The 15,775-nt window shown below is 40.5% G+C and overlaps 2 protein-coding genes across 6 annotated transcripts; both read left to right on the top strand.

The window, feature by feature from the left end:
- Nucleotides 1-631: 631 nt before the first annotated feature.
- Nucleotides 632-11,041, top strand: usp5 (ubiquitin specific peptidase 5 (isopeptidase T)). Of its 2 annotated transcripts, none has more exons than XM_017415362.3 (20): nucleotides 632-903; nucleotides 1,462-1,590; nucleotides 1,700-1,766; nucleotides 2,212-2,339; nucleotides 2,475-2,620; nucleotides 2,841-3,025; nucleotides 3,199-3,293; nucleotides 4,981-5,174; nucleotides 5,305-5,376; nucleotides 6,298-6,385; nucleotides 6,509-6,634; nucleotides 6,722-6,875; nucleotides 7,021-7,183; nucleotides 7,282-7,370; nucleotides 7,705-7,890; nucleotides 8,226-8,369; nucleotides 8,476-8,618; nucleotides 9,384-9,534; nucleotides 9,703-9,787; nucleotides 10,173-11,041. In XM_017415362.3, exons 1-20 carry the CDS (start codon nucleotides 796-798, stop codon nucleotides 10,264-10,266), a joined length of 2,547 nt encoding a protein of 848 aa, XP_017270851.2. In that variant the 5' UTR covers nucleotides 632-795; the 3' UTR covers nucleotides 10,267-11,041. The 2 variants fall into 2 exon arrangements, with proteins under 2 accessions (XP_017270851.2, XP_017270852.2); XM_017415363.3 differs by having other exon boundaries at nucleotides 634-903; nucleotides 7,705-7,833.
- Nucleotides 11,042-11,186: 145 nt separating this feature from the next.
- Nucleotides 11,187-15,613, top strand: cd4-2.2 (CD4-2 molecule, tandem duplicate 2). Of its 4 annotated transcripts, none has more exons than XM_037980534.1 (9): nucleotides 11,187-11,374; nucleotides 12,288-12,329; nucleotides 12,583-12,720; nucleotides 12,819-12,956; nucleotides 13,969-14,196; nucleotides 14,288-14,377; nucleotides 14,478-14,629; nucleotides 14,750-14,814; nucleotides 15,022-15,613. In XM_037980534.1, exons 2-9 carry the CDS (start codon nucleotides 12,302-12,304, stop codon nucleotides 15,104-15,106), a joined length of 924 nt encoding a protein of 307 aa, XP_037836462.1. In that variant the 5' UTR covers nucleotides 11,187-11,374; nucleotides 12,288-12,301; the 3' UTR covers nucleotides 15,107-15,613. The 4 variants fall into 4 exon arrangements, with proteins under 4 accessions (XP_037836462.1, XP_017270937.1, XP_024861548.1 ...); XM_017415448.3 differs by having other exon boundaries at nucleotides 11,189-11,374; nucleotides 12,559-12,720; XM_025005780.2 differs by lacking the exon at nucleotides 11,187-11,374 and having other exon boundaries at nucleotides 12,161-12,329.
- The last annotated feature ends 162 nt before the right edge of the window (nucleotides 15,614-15,775 follow it).

Raw genomic sequence — 15,775 nt, 5'->3', positions numbered from 1 at the left:
TTACAGTGGGTCTCTTCTATGTGGTTTACGGTAAACAGTTGGTTATGGCAGGCCGTTCTACCGTATAATCAGGACACACCGTCTTACTTTTTAAAATCATAGATAGATAAAAACGTTTTAATCCTGTACAGGAGAGTAGTTTCTTAAATTTCATTCCTCCAAGTAAAAATGAAATTTTTACCAGAAAAAACCCCAGATCCTAAACAACTGAAGAGGCTGTTGTAACATTTACTTTGATAAATATATAGTGACAGTATGTAATAATAAATATCCATTTTCGGAAAAGTTGAGCAGTTGTGTCACTCCAGCCTCAACAAGTCTCTAGTTTCTAGCTGTCACCTGGGTTTTGACTGTGTTGGTAATAACCCCAGTGCAGAGGGTTAAAAATCAAAACAAGTTTTCATAAAATAAACTTTATTGTTGTTGTGGCGAAATTTTCTACTGGGTTACAAGATTTTAATGTGTTCGGCGTTACTCTTCATATGTGCAGTAACAATACATTTAGGATATGGTTTTAAAATCGGAGGAAGATTGTCTGAAAGGTTCATTTTGACTAGGATTGAATTATGGCTATTTGTTTTGAAGAGCCTGTTTTAATATTATATGATAAACCGGCTTGCCATAATCAGCTCGCGCTCGGCCTTCCCTCAACACCAGGCAGCTTCTCATGATTCATTCAGGCAAACACGGGCAGTAGCAGGCAGGCTAGACAACGGACGGGTAATCCTAAAGGTTCAGTGGACAAACTCGAAAGGAAAAGAGTCCCCATTGATTAACAAAACCAGGGAATTTACGATGGCGGATGTTGGTGAGGTTCTGATGTCGGTTTTGTCCACAATTCGCGTTCCAAAGCCGGGAGACCGTGTCCACAAAGATGAATGCGCCCTGTCATTTGCCTCGCCGGTGAGCATTTTCTTTTGTAAATAACACCCGTAGCTAACCAGAATTGCAGTGGTGTTTTTCTCATCGCATTCGCCCCGCTTAATCCAGTCTGGCATGTCATTTTGGCTCACTTTGACAAACCGGTTGACCGTATTTCCCTCTCTCGGCTAACTGACGTGCTAACGTGAAGCTAAGCTAACATTGCTTTGTAATGGAAACTTAGCCCGACTCGCTTCTTTAGCTAACTCTGCTGGTTTAACTGTCAAACTAGAAAGCAACTTAACGCACTGGTTTTATGGTCCCAACCCTATCAGGAACGTTAATGACTTTATTATAACTTTGTTTTCAAAATAACATAGTCATTTATCTGTTTCTCGGATGAAAAAAAGTTAACGTCAGTTGCTTTGTAGTAAACGTTAGCTGGCTGTTAGCTAAAAGTAGCTGCAGGTTACACCAACTGATGCTTTGTCACTGAGATGCTCTGATTGGCCCATTTTCTTCTTCTCAATTAATGTGTTGTGACAAGATGGTGAGAAAGACAAGGCTGTCATATTTAAAACCCATGTGCTTTCTTTCCAGGAGAGTGAAGGAGGCCTGTATGTGTGCATGAACAGTTTCCTGGGTTTTGGCAGCCAGTACGTGGACAGGCACCATGCTCGGACCGGTCAGAGAGCTTACTTGCACATCACCCGGACTCGTAAGGCCAAGGTAGACTTTTACAATCTAACCCCGTCATCCTCATGGACATGACGCAGCTACATAATGACCGGCACATGCAGGTTTTCCTCCTCATAATATCACACTTTTATGTCCACAGAAGGAAGATGACACTAACTCTGGCTCTGGACACCCACCCAAGAAAAAGCCCACTAGACTGGCCATAGGTGAGAGAGCATGCAAAACTGACACGGGCTGACACATTTTGAGCCTTGTTATAATCCACAGGTTTTCTGTGGTGTCAGTTTTCACTATTTGAGGGTCCCCCTATTTGATTTTTAGGTGTTAGAATTAGTGTCATGTTACTGGAACAATCCTGTTTTCATCTATTGACAGAATGTTAAATACTATTTTCTCAATATTTAGTTCCATCTATTCTTCTTTGTACTGGTGAAATGTGTCTCTGGTTGCGTCATGGGGGGTTATGCTCTTTTTAAACCACGTTGCCTGTTGTGGTGAGGACCCTGGACAAGTTTCCTCCTTCTGACTTTTTCACACAAGTCCCAGCTGTTCAGTGACGTCTCTGTGGAAAAAGTCAGAAAAAGAAAACCGAGTCCAGAGTCTTCGACAAAAGATTAAATCTGCTACCTTTTCCATTTCTGTTCTGTGCAGGGATTGAAGGAGGGTTCGATGTTGAACAGGAGCAATATGAGGAGGATGTAAAAGTGGTAATTTTACCTGACAGACAGGAAGTCAATTCAGAGGACCTTGCCACAATGCCTGATGTCGTAAGAGAGCGGGTAAGTTACTTTTGGGTGTATGTTTGTGTATAGCATAAGAAATGACAACCGGACACCTTCACAATATCAAATAAACCCTACAGATTTTTGAAGAAGTTAGTTCTAAGCTTGTTCTTGTGTTGTTTTTACATCTAGGTGTCTCTGTCAATGGCGGGTATCATGGCAGCCGACTCAGTGTCTCATACCTTACAAGTTCAGCAGTGGGATGGAGAGGTGAGGCAGGAGTCGAAGCATGCAGCTGACCTGAAACAGCTTGACAATGGAGTCAAGATCCCTCCCAGGTGAAGTTCCAGCTCTTTGTTCAATACTGTAGATTTAAACTCAGCTGAGTTCATATTCCATTTGAACGCTTACTAAAATGCCTTAAATCTTTTGTTTATTTTCGAGAAAACATCCAGTCAGTAATGCCTAGGCCTTTCAGATCTGTTGATTTATCAGTGCTGTTGTCTCTAATAACACAGTTCAGGATAGATGGTTTCTTGTTTTTGTTTTCCCTTATAGTGGCTGGCGGTGTGAAGTGTGTGACCTTCAGGAAAATATTTGGATGAACCTGACAGACGGCAAAGTTCTTTGTGGTCGTCGGTATTTTGATGGCTCGGGGGGCAACAACCACGCTCTTCTCCACTACCAGGAGACGGGATACCCGCTCGCTGTCAAACTCGGTACCATCACTCCTGATGGCGCCGGTAAGCAAAAGACTAGATCAGGATTTATTTTACAGTAAAATAAAAAAAAAGAGACTGTAGTTTGTTTTAGTCTTGGTGTTCTTTATTATTTATAGAAAGGTTGTAATTGTATTGACTGTGCTTTTGTCTGTGCATCATTTTCTTCAACTGCCTCCCCTGTTTTGTATGTTCAGATGTGTATTCTTACGATGAGGATGACATGGTGCTGGACTCCAAGCTACCGGAGCACTTGTCTCACTTTGGCATTGACATGATGACCATGGAGAAGGTCAGTTTGATGTTGCATGAAAAAGACTTAATGATATTAGTTTTATTGTCTGCTTTTGGGGCATCTGAAGACATCAAACTTGTCTTTTTTTCTAGTTTCCAACTTTCAGCATTGAAACAAGTTATTTTTCTAAACAGAGATATTAGTCAGCCTTATTTACAATTTAAACATTTTTAAGTTTTGTCAGATTTCACATTAAATGCTGTCTCTCTCTCATAGAGTAGCCAATGATTATAGACTAAATGGTAAATTTAAGCTTACCTTGGATTAGGCTGCATATTTCCTAATCCAGCTGGTACTATAACTATTTAGCCCTTTCTCTGCTGATGTTACTTGACATCTTCTGGAGAGAGAATAGACTGTATCCCGTTGTCTCCTTGATGTTGGTATAAAAATCCCTGCAGTTTTGGCCTCTCTCCTTGTTTGCATTACAGACATGGCAAGCTGCTGTCTTGCTTTTCTCTGTTAACATTTAAAATCTCTCCAAGAAAGACGCTGTGTGGAAGCAGACTGCTCACTTTTCAGCAGGCAGGCTGTCTCTCTGGCAGTCTGTTCACATGACAGGCTCAGCCTTTGTGTAAACTTTAAGATATCTGAAAAACAGATACTGGATATATTTCATGGGGACATGGTGGGGCAGTGGTTAGAGCCCCACCATGCTATCACCTCCCAGAGGGAAAGTCGTAGGATGGCCTCCTGTCCTGGTGCTGGCATTTTCTCCTTCTGCGTGCGGGGGTTTACTCCCGGTACTCTGGTTTCTGCCTGCAGACCAAAAACATGCATGTTAGGTTAACTGGTAACTCTAAATTGTCCCTAGGAGAGAAAGAATGTGAGTGGGTGGTTGTTTCATTTGTCTCTCTGTGTCCTTGTGATGGACTTTCGACCTGTTCCGGGTGTCCCCTGCCTCTCACACAGCGACTGCTGGAGGTAGGCGCCAGCTCCCCCACCACCCAGAAAGGAGAAGCGGAAAAAGAAAATGAACAAGTGGATATATTTTATTAACTAAATCTGTAAACATCCTGTTGGCTCAAAATTAAAGAAGCCAAATAAAGACAGTGTCAAACTGCGGACCGTGTCCCTGATGTCTGACCCATCAGTTTCAGTTTTAGAGGTTGATACCAATCATGGCTCAAACATGTGGTGATGCTGAACAGATTGAAAATATCAGCTTTATTGTTACAGAGCCATTAACAGAGGAATAAAATGGAACAGATTTTCATTTTGTTGGATAAACAAACAGCTTTTGTAACACAATAACATCTCTAGACAGTACATTTTATTTGGCTACTTTTTCAATTTTTCTGAACACCTGTATGTTTTCTGATTTCCTGCTGCCATTAATTTCTTAGCCACCTGCTTCTTCTCCTATGCAGAGCTCACATTACACAGATGTCAATTTCTAAGATCAATGTACCTCTCACTGTTCTCTAATGTGGTGTGTTGTCTTTCTAATATTTTTCTGCACGCACTTAATGATGTGCCACACACAGGGTGTAGAAAAAGTGTTCGAAATAAAGCAGAAGGCAGATTGCAGCACTCCGCGCTGGGATTTTATAGGTTCTTGCTCTTCTGCCTGCAGTCATTACCCTTCAGTCCTACTTGTTCTGCTGCTCATTCTATTGCCTTTTATATCAAGCCTCACTCCACATCCTCCGGTCTCTTATGGCTTTGAATTTTCTCCCGTCAGACTGAGCGGACAATGACAGAGTTAGAGATCGCTGTGAACCAGCGTGTAGGGGAATGGGAGGTAATCCAGGAGTCTGGTACCACCCTGAAGCCCTTGTTTGGCCCCGGCCTGACTGGCATGAGGAACCTGGGAAACAGCTGCTACCTCAATTCTGTCATGCAAGTGCTCTTCACCGTTCCAGACTTCCAGAGCAAGTCAGTGCTTCTTTTTTTTGGTTTTTATTGTACAATCACCATCATAAGAAACTAACTCAAGGTGTCCAGCACTCACTTTAATACAACAAAGGCATTGAATGTTTCATGCCCTTTTATTCATGTTCCGCAGATACGTGTCAAACTTTGACAAGATCGTTGATGAAGCGCCAAGTGACCCAACCCAGGACTTCAAAACTCAAGTGTGAGTGTCCTCATTACGTATAATGAGGTCTTACATTACCATAAGATGTCTGAAACCATCTGAGAGTGGTACAGCAGGAAAGAAAGGACAGTGCCGGATTAATATGCTGTAAAAATTGGTCTGTATAGAAATGTAATCATCATACAAACAACATGAAAGAAATTTCTGGCTCTTAGTGTAGGTTAATTTTCTAACTCACAGCATTTTGACGTCAGGAAGTTAGACGGTTTTATAAAAGCTTTTTGTGTCGTTTTAGTGTTTGCTTCTGCTATTTTTTGTTCCTGTTTAGTTAGATTTTAACTTCAGTGTTGCTTCAGGTAGAGATATTTCAGATGAAATTCTGCCTGATTATCATAGTGAAGAACTAAAACATTTGAATTTATTTAATCAGGGACAATGTACAATTTCCAAAATAATAACTTTGTAAGAAATACAGAAAGTGTACCAGGTTTTAGCAGAGGTTGCATTTATCCTCCTGCAGTCCCTGGGCTCTTTCATGTGAGACTAATGCGAGACAAACCTCTCACTAAAATAGGCACATATTTAAAGATTAATTTGGGTTGGTCTTGATATCATCTTGTTTGACCTTTTTAGCTTTCAAATATAAAATTCAGTCCACCACAGTAATTAATTTTCAACTATCTTCTCTTGCTGTAATTTGAGTGCTTTAATCATATTAACTAAAATGTGCTGGGATGGTAAGTGTATGTTGTGCAATTTGAACAATTTCTGCTTCTGCTGTGCTGCACAAAAGCTTTTTTATTCTCAACAGAAATTCTCTCCTTCGTGATTAAAGATTTTACTGTGCTTTTTGAAAGCAACAATTACATCAGGGTCCCTTCCCTAAATCCTCCTCTCTCACGAGTCTGCTTTACAAGGTTTGTTGGCTGTTCATTGATGTCAGCTTTGTTTGTTTTTCAGAGCTAAACTGGGTTATGGGCTGGTGTCAGGAGAGTATTCCAAACCAGCACCGGACCCTGGAGATGAAAATGGTGCATCTGAACCCAGGGTGAGCAGAAACAGACAGTCACAGTTGATTTGAAAGTCTAAGTTGCTCATTTTGGGATCCACTCTTAGAAATAGGTGAAGCTAAACCTAAACTAACACCTTTCCGTTGATGCTTTTCCTGCAGGGTGACCAAATCGGAATAGCGCCACAAATGTTTAAAGCACTTGTTGGACGGGGTCACCCAGAGTTTTCTACCAATCGACAGCAGGATGCCCAGGAGTTTTTATTGCACTTCATAAACATGGTGGAGGTAAAGCTACTCTCTCGTTCTTTGTCTCTCATCAGTCCTCAGCCCCCTTCCCTTAAAATCATTCTCTCTTTTTTTTGTCTTTTACAGAGAAACTGTCGCTCTGGGCCCAATCCATCAGAAGCTTTCAGGTTTCTAGTGGAGGAGAAGATTGTTTGCCAGCAGTCACAAAAAGCCAAGTACACACAGCGGGTGGATTACATTGTACAGCTCCCCGTGCCCATGGACCAGGCTACGAACACAGGTGAGAAACAAGGCGTCAAAGGTTTCAACAAGTGGTCTAAATGCAAACTAAACAAGTCTTCTTTGTGGCTGATTATAAGTCAGTTAGTTTACTTTCCATGTTCGTTATTTAGCATTTTAATGATCTTTTTCGAATCAAATCGCAGAAGAGCTTCAGGAGGCAGAGCGCCGCCGTGAAGAGGGGGACTCATCAGCACCAACAGTGCGTGCACAAATCCCCTTCTCAGCCTGTATGGCAGCTCTCAGTGAACCGGAGGTCCTCACAGACTTCTGGAGTTCGGCCGTGCAAGCAAAGACTACTGCTACCAAGTAAGATGAGCAACGGCCTCGCAAACTGAGAGTGAATGAAACACGGAACCAGTTTGTGCAATCTGTGTGTTCATGTTATGTTTTGTCTCATCTGTCAGAACAACCCGCTTTGCCTCTTTCCCCGACCACCTGGTTATCCAGATTAAAAAGTTCACTTTTGGCCTTGACTGGGTGCCTAAGAAGCTGGGTGAGCAAAGATACTGTTTGGAGTTTTCCTTGCTGTGTGTTTTAACAGTTAGGATTATCTGCAAACTGAACAAATGAAACTTCAGTGTAGTCTTGAGGGTCTACTCAAAACAGATCCGCATCTTTTAGAGAGGTGCCACGCTGTGACTCGTAACTGCTTTAATTAAATTTAGTTTGAAAACAAAAATCAAAATGGTATACAGGTAGAACGTAGTCATGATCAAAAGATGCGAGTTCTTCACACTTGAAGAAAATGACAAGAAAATATGTTCTGTCTCGTCTTTATTTTAGTAAACTTCTGACCAGAATTAAAACCTTTCCTTTTGTTTGCACAGATGTGAGCATCGACGTTCCTGATACTCTGGATCTGAGCGCGCTGCGTGCCACCGGTCAGCAGCCAGGGGAGGAGCTTCTACCAGAGGTGGCCCCGCCCCCACTCATGACCCCAGATGTGGAGGTTAAAGGTATCCTGGGTTCCCATGGCAACGACGAGGACGACTCGCTCTACTCCCCACTGCTGTGTCAGTCTGTCTGTCTTTTCTGCTCTCGTGCTTCTTCTGTGTTTTTGTTTCCTCCTTTTCTTTTTCCACCTTTTCTGTTTCCATGAGTCTGTTCGTTGCATTTTTGATTCTTTATTTTATTTTATGATCTGATTTGACTTACATTTCAAAGAAACAAAAGTCATGAATCAATGTTGTGTGAGTTCAAGTTCTTATATATGATTTATTTACACATCCCTTTTAATTTAAGTTTTAGTATTATGAGGATGGATAAAGAGAACCTGCAAATTACTTAAAATCAATTATCATGATGTACGTCCAAGTAATTCAAGGGTTTTGTCTCGACTCACTCTCAGCTCCAGTCCTCGATGACTCTACTGTTTCCCAGCTGTGTGAAATGGGATTCCCCCTGGAGGCCTGCAGGAAAGCGGTATATTACACCGGAAACACTGGAATTGATGCTGCCATGAACTGGATCATGAGCCACATGGATGATCCAGGTGTGTGTGTGTGTGTGTGTGTGGGGAGGAAAACGGGATTCTACCAGGCAGCTAGTTGAGCACTCCCACTGGTCTCCATGTTCTCATCTTCTGATTGCTGTTGCAGACTTTTCGGCTCCCTTGGTGTTGCCGGGAAGCAGCTCTGGACCGGGAACCACTCCCACAGAGAGCCTGTCCGAGGAACACCTGGCAACAATCGTGTCCATGGGCTTCAGTCGAGATCAGGCAACCAGAGCACTCCGAGCAACAGTGAGAATCAAACTCTGTCAAGTTAAAAATGAGACACTGACCACGGGTTCACTTTTAATTTGGAAAGTACTGTTGTTATGTTCTTTTAGTACTTAATTTTATTGTACATCAGTGTACAAAAGTCTTTACCCACCTCTCATTTTTCCTTTTAGGAGCTAGACTTGTAAATGTTTAAAGGTGTCTAGAGAAATTGTTTTCCAGGCTGTTTTTTTTTTAACTCATTGTTCTGTTCATTTCTGACTATTTTAGGACATTTTGTTTTTGTTTGCTAAACCTATAAATCAATGACTTATAAATTATTCAAAGATGAAAACAATATCTCAAAAGAAGAACCAGTGTTTCGTCGTCTTATAACGGGCATCTTGGCATCAGACCTACTTTAAATTGTGTCTTTAGGCAACAGCTTGTAGCAAAACACAAATCTTTTTCCCTCAGATGCGTCTGTGAAAAATACCAAAGATAATGCAGCTTGACAGGCTTAAAATGATATTTTTATACCAACAAGATGTTGTCTTAGAACTGTAAGCCGCAAAACTTGACAAGCCTCTGAATGAAATAAGAAAAGAAACACCTCATTGGTCAAGGATGATCTGTATTAATTGTAAAGTCAGTGGGTCGAAGGTCAAGGTCACAGGTGACCTCTTTGTGAAAACCCTGTCTGTGCTCCAACTTTAGACATGTATTCAGGATTGTTGTTTTTGGGAATTCATGCTCTGACAGTTTTCTGACCGTCGACGGTACTCTTGTTACCTACCTGTGTCACAGAGTAACGTTCTGGACCGCGCAGTGGACTGGATCTTCTCCCACCTGGACGACTTCGACTCCATGGAGGTGTCTGAAAGCGGCCGCTCGGCTGCAGAGAGCGAGGGCGGCAGGGATCCTCCGCCTGGGCCTCGAGTCAGAGACGGACCAGGCAGTGAGTTCAGAGACAAACGAGCTTTCATCTCAGGATGTCCTCACAGCTTGTTTGAGAAGGATAGTCGGGAGGAATTTAGACTTCAGTATCTTCTTAGTGCCAGTGTTTATATCAGCATCACATGAAGTTTAAAGTTATAACCGAGGCCTAAATCTCTTCTTTATCCAGAGTACGAGTTATTTGCGTTCATCAGCCACATGGGAACGAGCACCATGTGTGGCCACTACGTCTGTCACATCAAGAAGGACCAGCAGTGAGTATTTTATGGCCAACTGTTTTCAAGCTTCAACGTGGTGTTTTAAAGTAAGGAGCAACTGCTGAAATGTTTAAAACCCAAAAAAGAACCACATCTGACAGATATTATTGGTTCTGACAGAGTGATGATAAAAGGTACAGTAAAAAGGCTGAAGGTGTTAAAGTGCTACAGCAGGGGGCACCAGACTCCAGAGTCCAAAATGAATCTTTTATAACTGATCCACGATCTGCATGTAAAGTAATTTGTCAAAACTTATAGTGTTATCTGCCTAAATTCAAATATGGAAATGTTTCATTTATAACTATATTTGAAGTTTGATTTGCCCATGTGTCCTTATGCCATTCAATCACTAATGGCTTTTTTTAAAAATGTGATTTTACAGGTGGGTCATCTTTAACGATCAGAAGGTCTGCGCCTCAGAGAAACCTCCCAAAGACCTGGGCTATCTTTACTTCTATCGCAGAGTGGCTGAATGAGACAAAAAAGGGGGTTTGGATGCCAACAAAATCCCAACAGCAAGCTCTTAAAATGCCCAGACCTGCTTCACAACTGACAAAAAAATGTAAATAAATCTCCCAGATTGCCTATACACAGTTAAATAAATCGGTGTAAATGTTCAGGTGAAGGTGTTTGGGGGGTGTTCTGATGTTCCTTTTGATCCACTTATCGCAAACTACAGGACTGCTTTATTCCGGTTGTTACCAGAACCTTGTTGAGTAACACTGAGGACTACCTGTGAACTGTTAAAAGCATGTGATCCAGGTTTAACTCAGAAAATATATTCAGCCTGCTTCAGCGAACACCCCCTCCACAGAAACAGAAACTGAGGGACTAGGACTACTGAGTTTATTCACTCCTAACTGATGAGTTTATTCAAATGTTAAGGCTAATCCATCCCCGACTATTGATTTCCACTGCCGTCAGTAGTCACTGCCCTTATATGTTTAAATATGTTGCTTCCAGTCCTCCGTTGTTTTGCCGAATAGCTGCAGCTCGGTGTCACCACCTTTAACTCCACTCAGCCTCCTCGACCCGTTTGAGTGAGGAAGTAAAATCGGTTCAGCACCCATCACATGAAAAAAAAAAGAAAAGTCACAAACAAAAACAAAAAAAACCCACACCAAATCAACATGTTTTTCTAAAAAGCTTGGTGAGGGTGATACTGGGGTGACTTGTGTTTTATTTGTTTTTTATTTTGAAAACAAATGCTTTGTTACTTTTGCTGTGATAAATAAAAATTCCTCTCTGTCGGCACGTCTCCGGTGTTATTTCTGAAGTTTTGGGCAAGAATCTGTCGTACCTAATGTGCCGGTTTTGCCTGACTCTTTAAACTCTTCCTTGAGCTCAGTGTACAGAATGCCAGACTGCGACTTCAGTAAGGCATAAGCAACAAAACCACACAGAGCTGGGGTTGACTCTGGCCTACAACTTTCCAAGGTGCAGGTTTCTCTTCGAGTCTCTTCCGCTTTCTACAGTTTTTACATCCTTGCACACTTGCATTTCAATGCCAAGAAGCGCTGAGAGGATCAGAGTTTTTTACCTTCAGTAATGGCACTAAAGTTCCCACGTCGATGTAAAATTAAGGTAAGATGTCAGTATAAGCTGTTAACATTTAATCTTTTTTTATATAAAGATGTTCCGATGGGTTTCGAAGTTCAAACTTAATGCAGTTTAAAATGCTGTTTTATTATCTGTATATTTTGTTTATAGTTTAACTGTAGCTCAAATAAACATGTCGAGAATATTGTGCTAAATGTGTTTAATTCTTATTTCTTTAGAGTTGAGTGCCACTGTTATTAGAGCGTATTAAAGAGTAATTAAATATTTTTTCTGTAGTTACTCCAGTGCAATATGATGTGCCAGATCTTCCAAATTTTGACACAATTCTTGATCTTCAAGTGATTCAATTATAATTGTTGCAAATTTATATTGAATGGTGGACGTAACATGAATAATCTCTTGCTTATGAACTGACGAATTACTGAAAAAAATGTTTAAATGGTTTTTCGGCTTGCTAAAAGTTCTTAAACTTTTTAAATCTTTAACTGTTTTAAATAATTTACATTACTAGTTGAATAACATTTTCATTTACAGCCAAACTAGTCAGTCATTTTACTGTAAGCTTATTTTAGTTGGACAATTTTGTGTAAAACTGCAGCATCCGTAGTGGAAGCATCTTAAATTACAACATTGATAAACTAATGATCAGTTGTTTCTTCATTAAACATTTGTTTCAGTGTTATAAATCTACCCAGCAAGACTTTGTATGTAATCTTTTTCTTTTTTAATGCATGAAATATAGAAAGGAAGGAAGTAGAGCGGGAGCTTGGTAGTTAGGGATCACATGTTTTTCGGTAAATCGCTCACAAACAGAAGCGACGTGTGGTATTACTAAAATGGATGCTCGTTCTCCCACTGAGCTACTGCATTTGAGTTCTTTTATGATTTTGTTGTAATCGAAATCTTTTTTCATTTTCACTTTTTGTTTTAAAATCAGATCTAACATTTAGAATGAAGACAATTATCTGGTTTGGATTTGGTAAGTATGTTTCTAAAATGAAATACTTAATTTTTAAAAGTTTCTTGTTTTATATCCTTGCTGTCTTTGAAACTATAAGTAGAATTAACAAAAGATAAATGTGGTTTATGTTTTAATCATTTCAAATTCCCCAACTCAAGATGATAAAATGTCTTTAACTTCATACTCTGTCAGATACGTTTTTGAGGCCTGAATAAGGAATGTGTTATATGTTATCCTCTCCCTTCAGTGCTGGGTGCTCTCTTTGCAACAGGAAACTCTGCCTTCACAGAAGTTGGGCAGAGAATCGTTTTAATCTGTGGAGCTAAAAAAGTTCAACACAGACTGGAGTGGAGTTATGGAGATCAACTGATTTATAGAATTGATGAAAGAAGTGGTCACAACTCCAAAGGTTTGCACAAAATTGGAAATGCCTAATTGATTTCAACACATTTTTATTGTCTTTAATATTATGTAGTATTGACTTGTTTTATATATGTTCTGCATTAGGTGGAAGTCGCTTTACACAAAAGGCAAAGATGAATGGAAAAGATCTGCGAATTGACAACGTAGAAAAAAGAGATGCTGGGAAGTTCACCTGTAAAGCAGATGGTGTATCTTATGAACAAACACTTATTGTGGTCTCAGGTGAGTTGCCAACTCAGGTAAAATAAAACAACAAACAACCACACTTTCCATCCAGTGTTTCACAGAGGGTGAGATTATTTGATATCCTGAAAACAGAACTAATTTACTGTCAGTCAGCAGACTCAAGTGCAAAATGGGGATTTTCAAAATGTTTGTTTATAAAATTTCACTTCCGCAAGTCAGTTCTACTGAAAAATAATAACTGCATTAATTATTCCTTTACACAGATGTAATAGCTGGTTGTCATGGTTACACTTTCATTAAGTTCAGGACATCGCAAAAGTACATTTTAAGATGCCAGAAAAGGACAGGTTTTCTAAAATTCAACAATATGATCCTATTAAACGCTCCTAACTTTGTTTTTTAACTTGGACATCTTGTTGAAATTTATTGTTTTAGAACCACTGACATACAACTAGACACAGGACTGGAACATGAAAGTTGAAGCCACAAAGATGAGCGCCCCCTAGTGGCTGACTACAGTATAGTATTTAAAATGTTTAGTTTTAATGAGTTCTTTGAGGCTTTAAGGAAAGTGTCACGTTACTCTGTAACTGACAGTGAGACCGGCTGTAACGAGTTGGGAGGGTGTTTTCTTTTTATTTTGTATCGACGACACATCCTCATGTTTCTAGTGTGCAGACTCTGGCTCCTAAAAATAGAACATGGCAGGTCCCAACAAAAAAAAAAGACCCTGAACATTTTAGCTTCAGTTTTGGACAGTGGAAATAAATGTCCATCTTTATTTATGTTAATAATCAAAAACAAAAAGAAAACTCCCTAAACAACAGTTTTCATGAGCAGAATAAGTCAGTTACATGCTCCTTAACATGCCGTGCATGTTAAAATAAAATTTTTCAAAAACTCTGATCTTCTGCTCCATCAGTGATACTGCTTTAATCACATCGTCGAGTCCTGTCAGGGCATGTCATGTAAATCAACTCATTTTCATGAGCATGGCTTCTCCGATCTTTGTGGTTCTCACTGTATCTTCTTCCCCCGTCTCTGCCAGTCTCGGTTGCTCCCTCCCACAATGTCCAGGTGGGAACGCAGGCCACCCTGGAGTGTCAGGTAACAGACCAAACCTCCACAGTGGAATGGAAGAAGCCAGATGGTTCAGTGGAGAAGTCAAAAACAGTTCAGCTCAACCCTGTAGACGCCTCACATGGAGGGATGTGGCAGTGTCATGTGGTGAATGGAGTGGATAAATTCAACAAAACTCTGACTGTCACTGTAACCGGTATGATGCTTCTACCATTTCTTTTGCACCTTAGTGGTACAACAAAAGCTACCCATGTGGACAGGAATAAAGTTTTTATTTTTCCTTTCAGGGCTTGCAACCACACCATTCCCAAAACCTCCCATTCCCAAACAACCAGATATCGAAGATACAACCAGCACGCATTCAAAGAATAGCAGCGGTACTATTTGTTCAACTCTTCACACTTTCTTACGTTTTAGACAAAGTGATTCTTCACTGAATGTGACTCATTTTGATCCTTGTTGTCTTTACTCGACTAGGTGGCACCAACAATCCACATACATACGCCAGCGAATTCGAGCTTCTGGGCCTAATCTGGTGGGTGTGTGTCGCGATCGGAGTTGGCAGCCTGCTTGTGATCATCCTAATTGTTGTTATTATTGTCATGGTGAAGAGGATCAGAAGAAAGAAGGTAAATGAATCAAATGATTATCATTTGCTGCCTTGGGAAACAAAACAGGAAGGTGAAATGAAGGAGAAACTGTTTCCTAGGGAAACAAAAGTATAATGCATTTTTTTCTAATTTTTATAGAGAAAACTGAAGATGAAAAAGGCCAAACAGTCACAGAAAGCCAAAACGTACTGCGAGTGTGAGCGGTAAATGTTCTTAACACGCCTCCATCTATTAAAAACACCCTTCTCTCCAATATTCTCCTCTCATTTCACAGATGCTTTCTAATAGACTCGGCTCTCTTTACACAAATGACTGTTTGACCTTCGTTTTCTCCGTGCCTTTTACCGAGCACTTCATTATTGTGTTGTAATTAGTGTGAAAACTTCTCCTCTTTGCTCTCTTTATCACAGCCAAACAGCTGCACCAAAACCGCAGCAAGGACGCCGGAGAGAGAAGCCACCAGCCCTGGCGCTTCAGCCCCTGCTGAAGGAGTGACATGAAAGAGGAGGAAGGAGAGATAATGAAAGAGAAAACGGAGAGAGATAGCAAGGGAGATAAAAAGAAGGGGAGAACAAGAGAACGAGAACACCAGAGCGAATGTGGCATGAATGTAAATGAGCTTTTGAATGTTTCTGGGTGAAAATATAATCAAATATAATGCTGTAGGCACTTTGAGCTTTGTCACCAAATACTGTATAACCAATGAACCTGTCACAAAACTTCTTGAAGGCTTTACTTTTATGTTACCGTTTCCCATTTGTCTTCTGTGTAGGTGCATGTGTTTCCCTCACCACCCAGCCCTGACTCACCTCAGTTACTTGTTTGTTGCATTTTTGACCTATTTGTTTCAGTTTCAGCCAGCTGTACACATTTTTGCTTCTTTTTTTTTACCTTTATGCAGCATCTTAACATACCTTTTACCCTTCAGTTGACTCTTGCAAATACGTTGCTTCAGTTTTTGTTGGTTGTAATCACAAAATATTAAAGTTTTGCAGCAAATTATTTGTTTTTGGTTCTTTTTTTCCCATATTAACAAATCAAAAGGATGCCCAACAAATTTAGGGAGGTCTCCACCACTGAGAGAAAAATTACAATCACACATTTTTACACAACGTGAACATACTCACTGACAACAAAGGTCAAGCACCTGGAGGAACTTGCACA

This window comes from Kryptolebias marmoratus, linkage group LG16 (assembly GCF_001649575.2).
Source record: "Kryptolebias marmoratus isolate JLee-2015 linkage group LG16, ASM164957v2, whole genome shotgun sequence".
NCBI lineage: Eukaryota > Metazoa > Chordata > Actinopteri > Cyprinodontiformes > Rivulidae > Kryptolebias > Kryptolebias marmoratus.
This window is presented reverse-complemented; position numbering and strand designations above follow the sequence as displayed.

What these genes read in the sequence shown, in the direction of transcription:
- usp5 (XM_017415362.3), top strand. Translation starts at nt 796, where the DNA reads ATGGCGGATGTTGGTGAGGTTCTGATGTCGGTTTTGTCCACAATTCGC. An exon ending in CCCGGACTCGTAAGGCCAAG is followed by an intron (nt 1,591 to 1,699) that starts GTAGACTTTTAC and finishes TTATGTCCACAG; the next exon opens with AAGGAAGATGACACTAACTC. An exon ending in CAGGACTTCAAAACTCAAGT is followed by an intron (nt 5,377 to 6,297) that starts GTGAGTGTCCTC and finishes TTTGTTTTTCAG; the next exon opens with AGCTAAACTGGGTTATGGGC.
- cd4-2.2 (XM_017415448.3), top strand. Translation starts at nt 12,302, where the DNA reads ATGAAGACAATTATCTGGTTTGGATTTG. An exon ending in AATTATCTGGTTTGGATTTG is followed by an intron (nt 12,330 to 12,558) that starts GTAAGTATGTTT and finishes CTCTCCCTTCAG; the next exon opens with TGCTGGGTGCTCTCTTTGCA. An exon ending in AGAGGATCAGAAGAAAGAAG is followed by an intron (nt 14,630 to 14,749) that starts GTAAATGAATCA and finishes TAATTTTTATAG; the next exon opens with AGAAAACTGAAGATGAAAAA.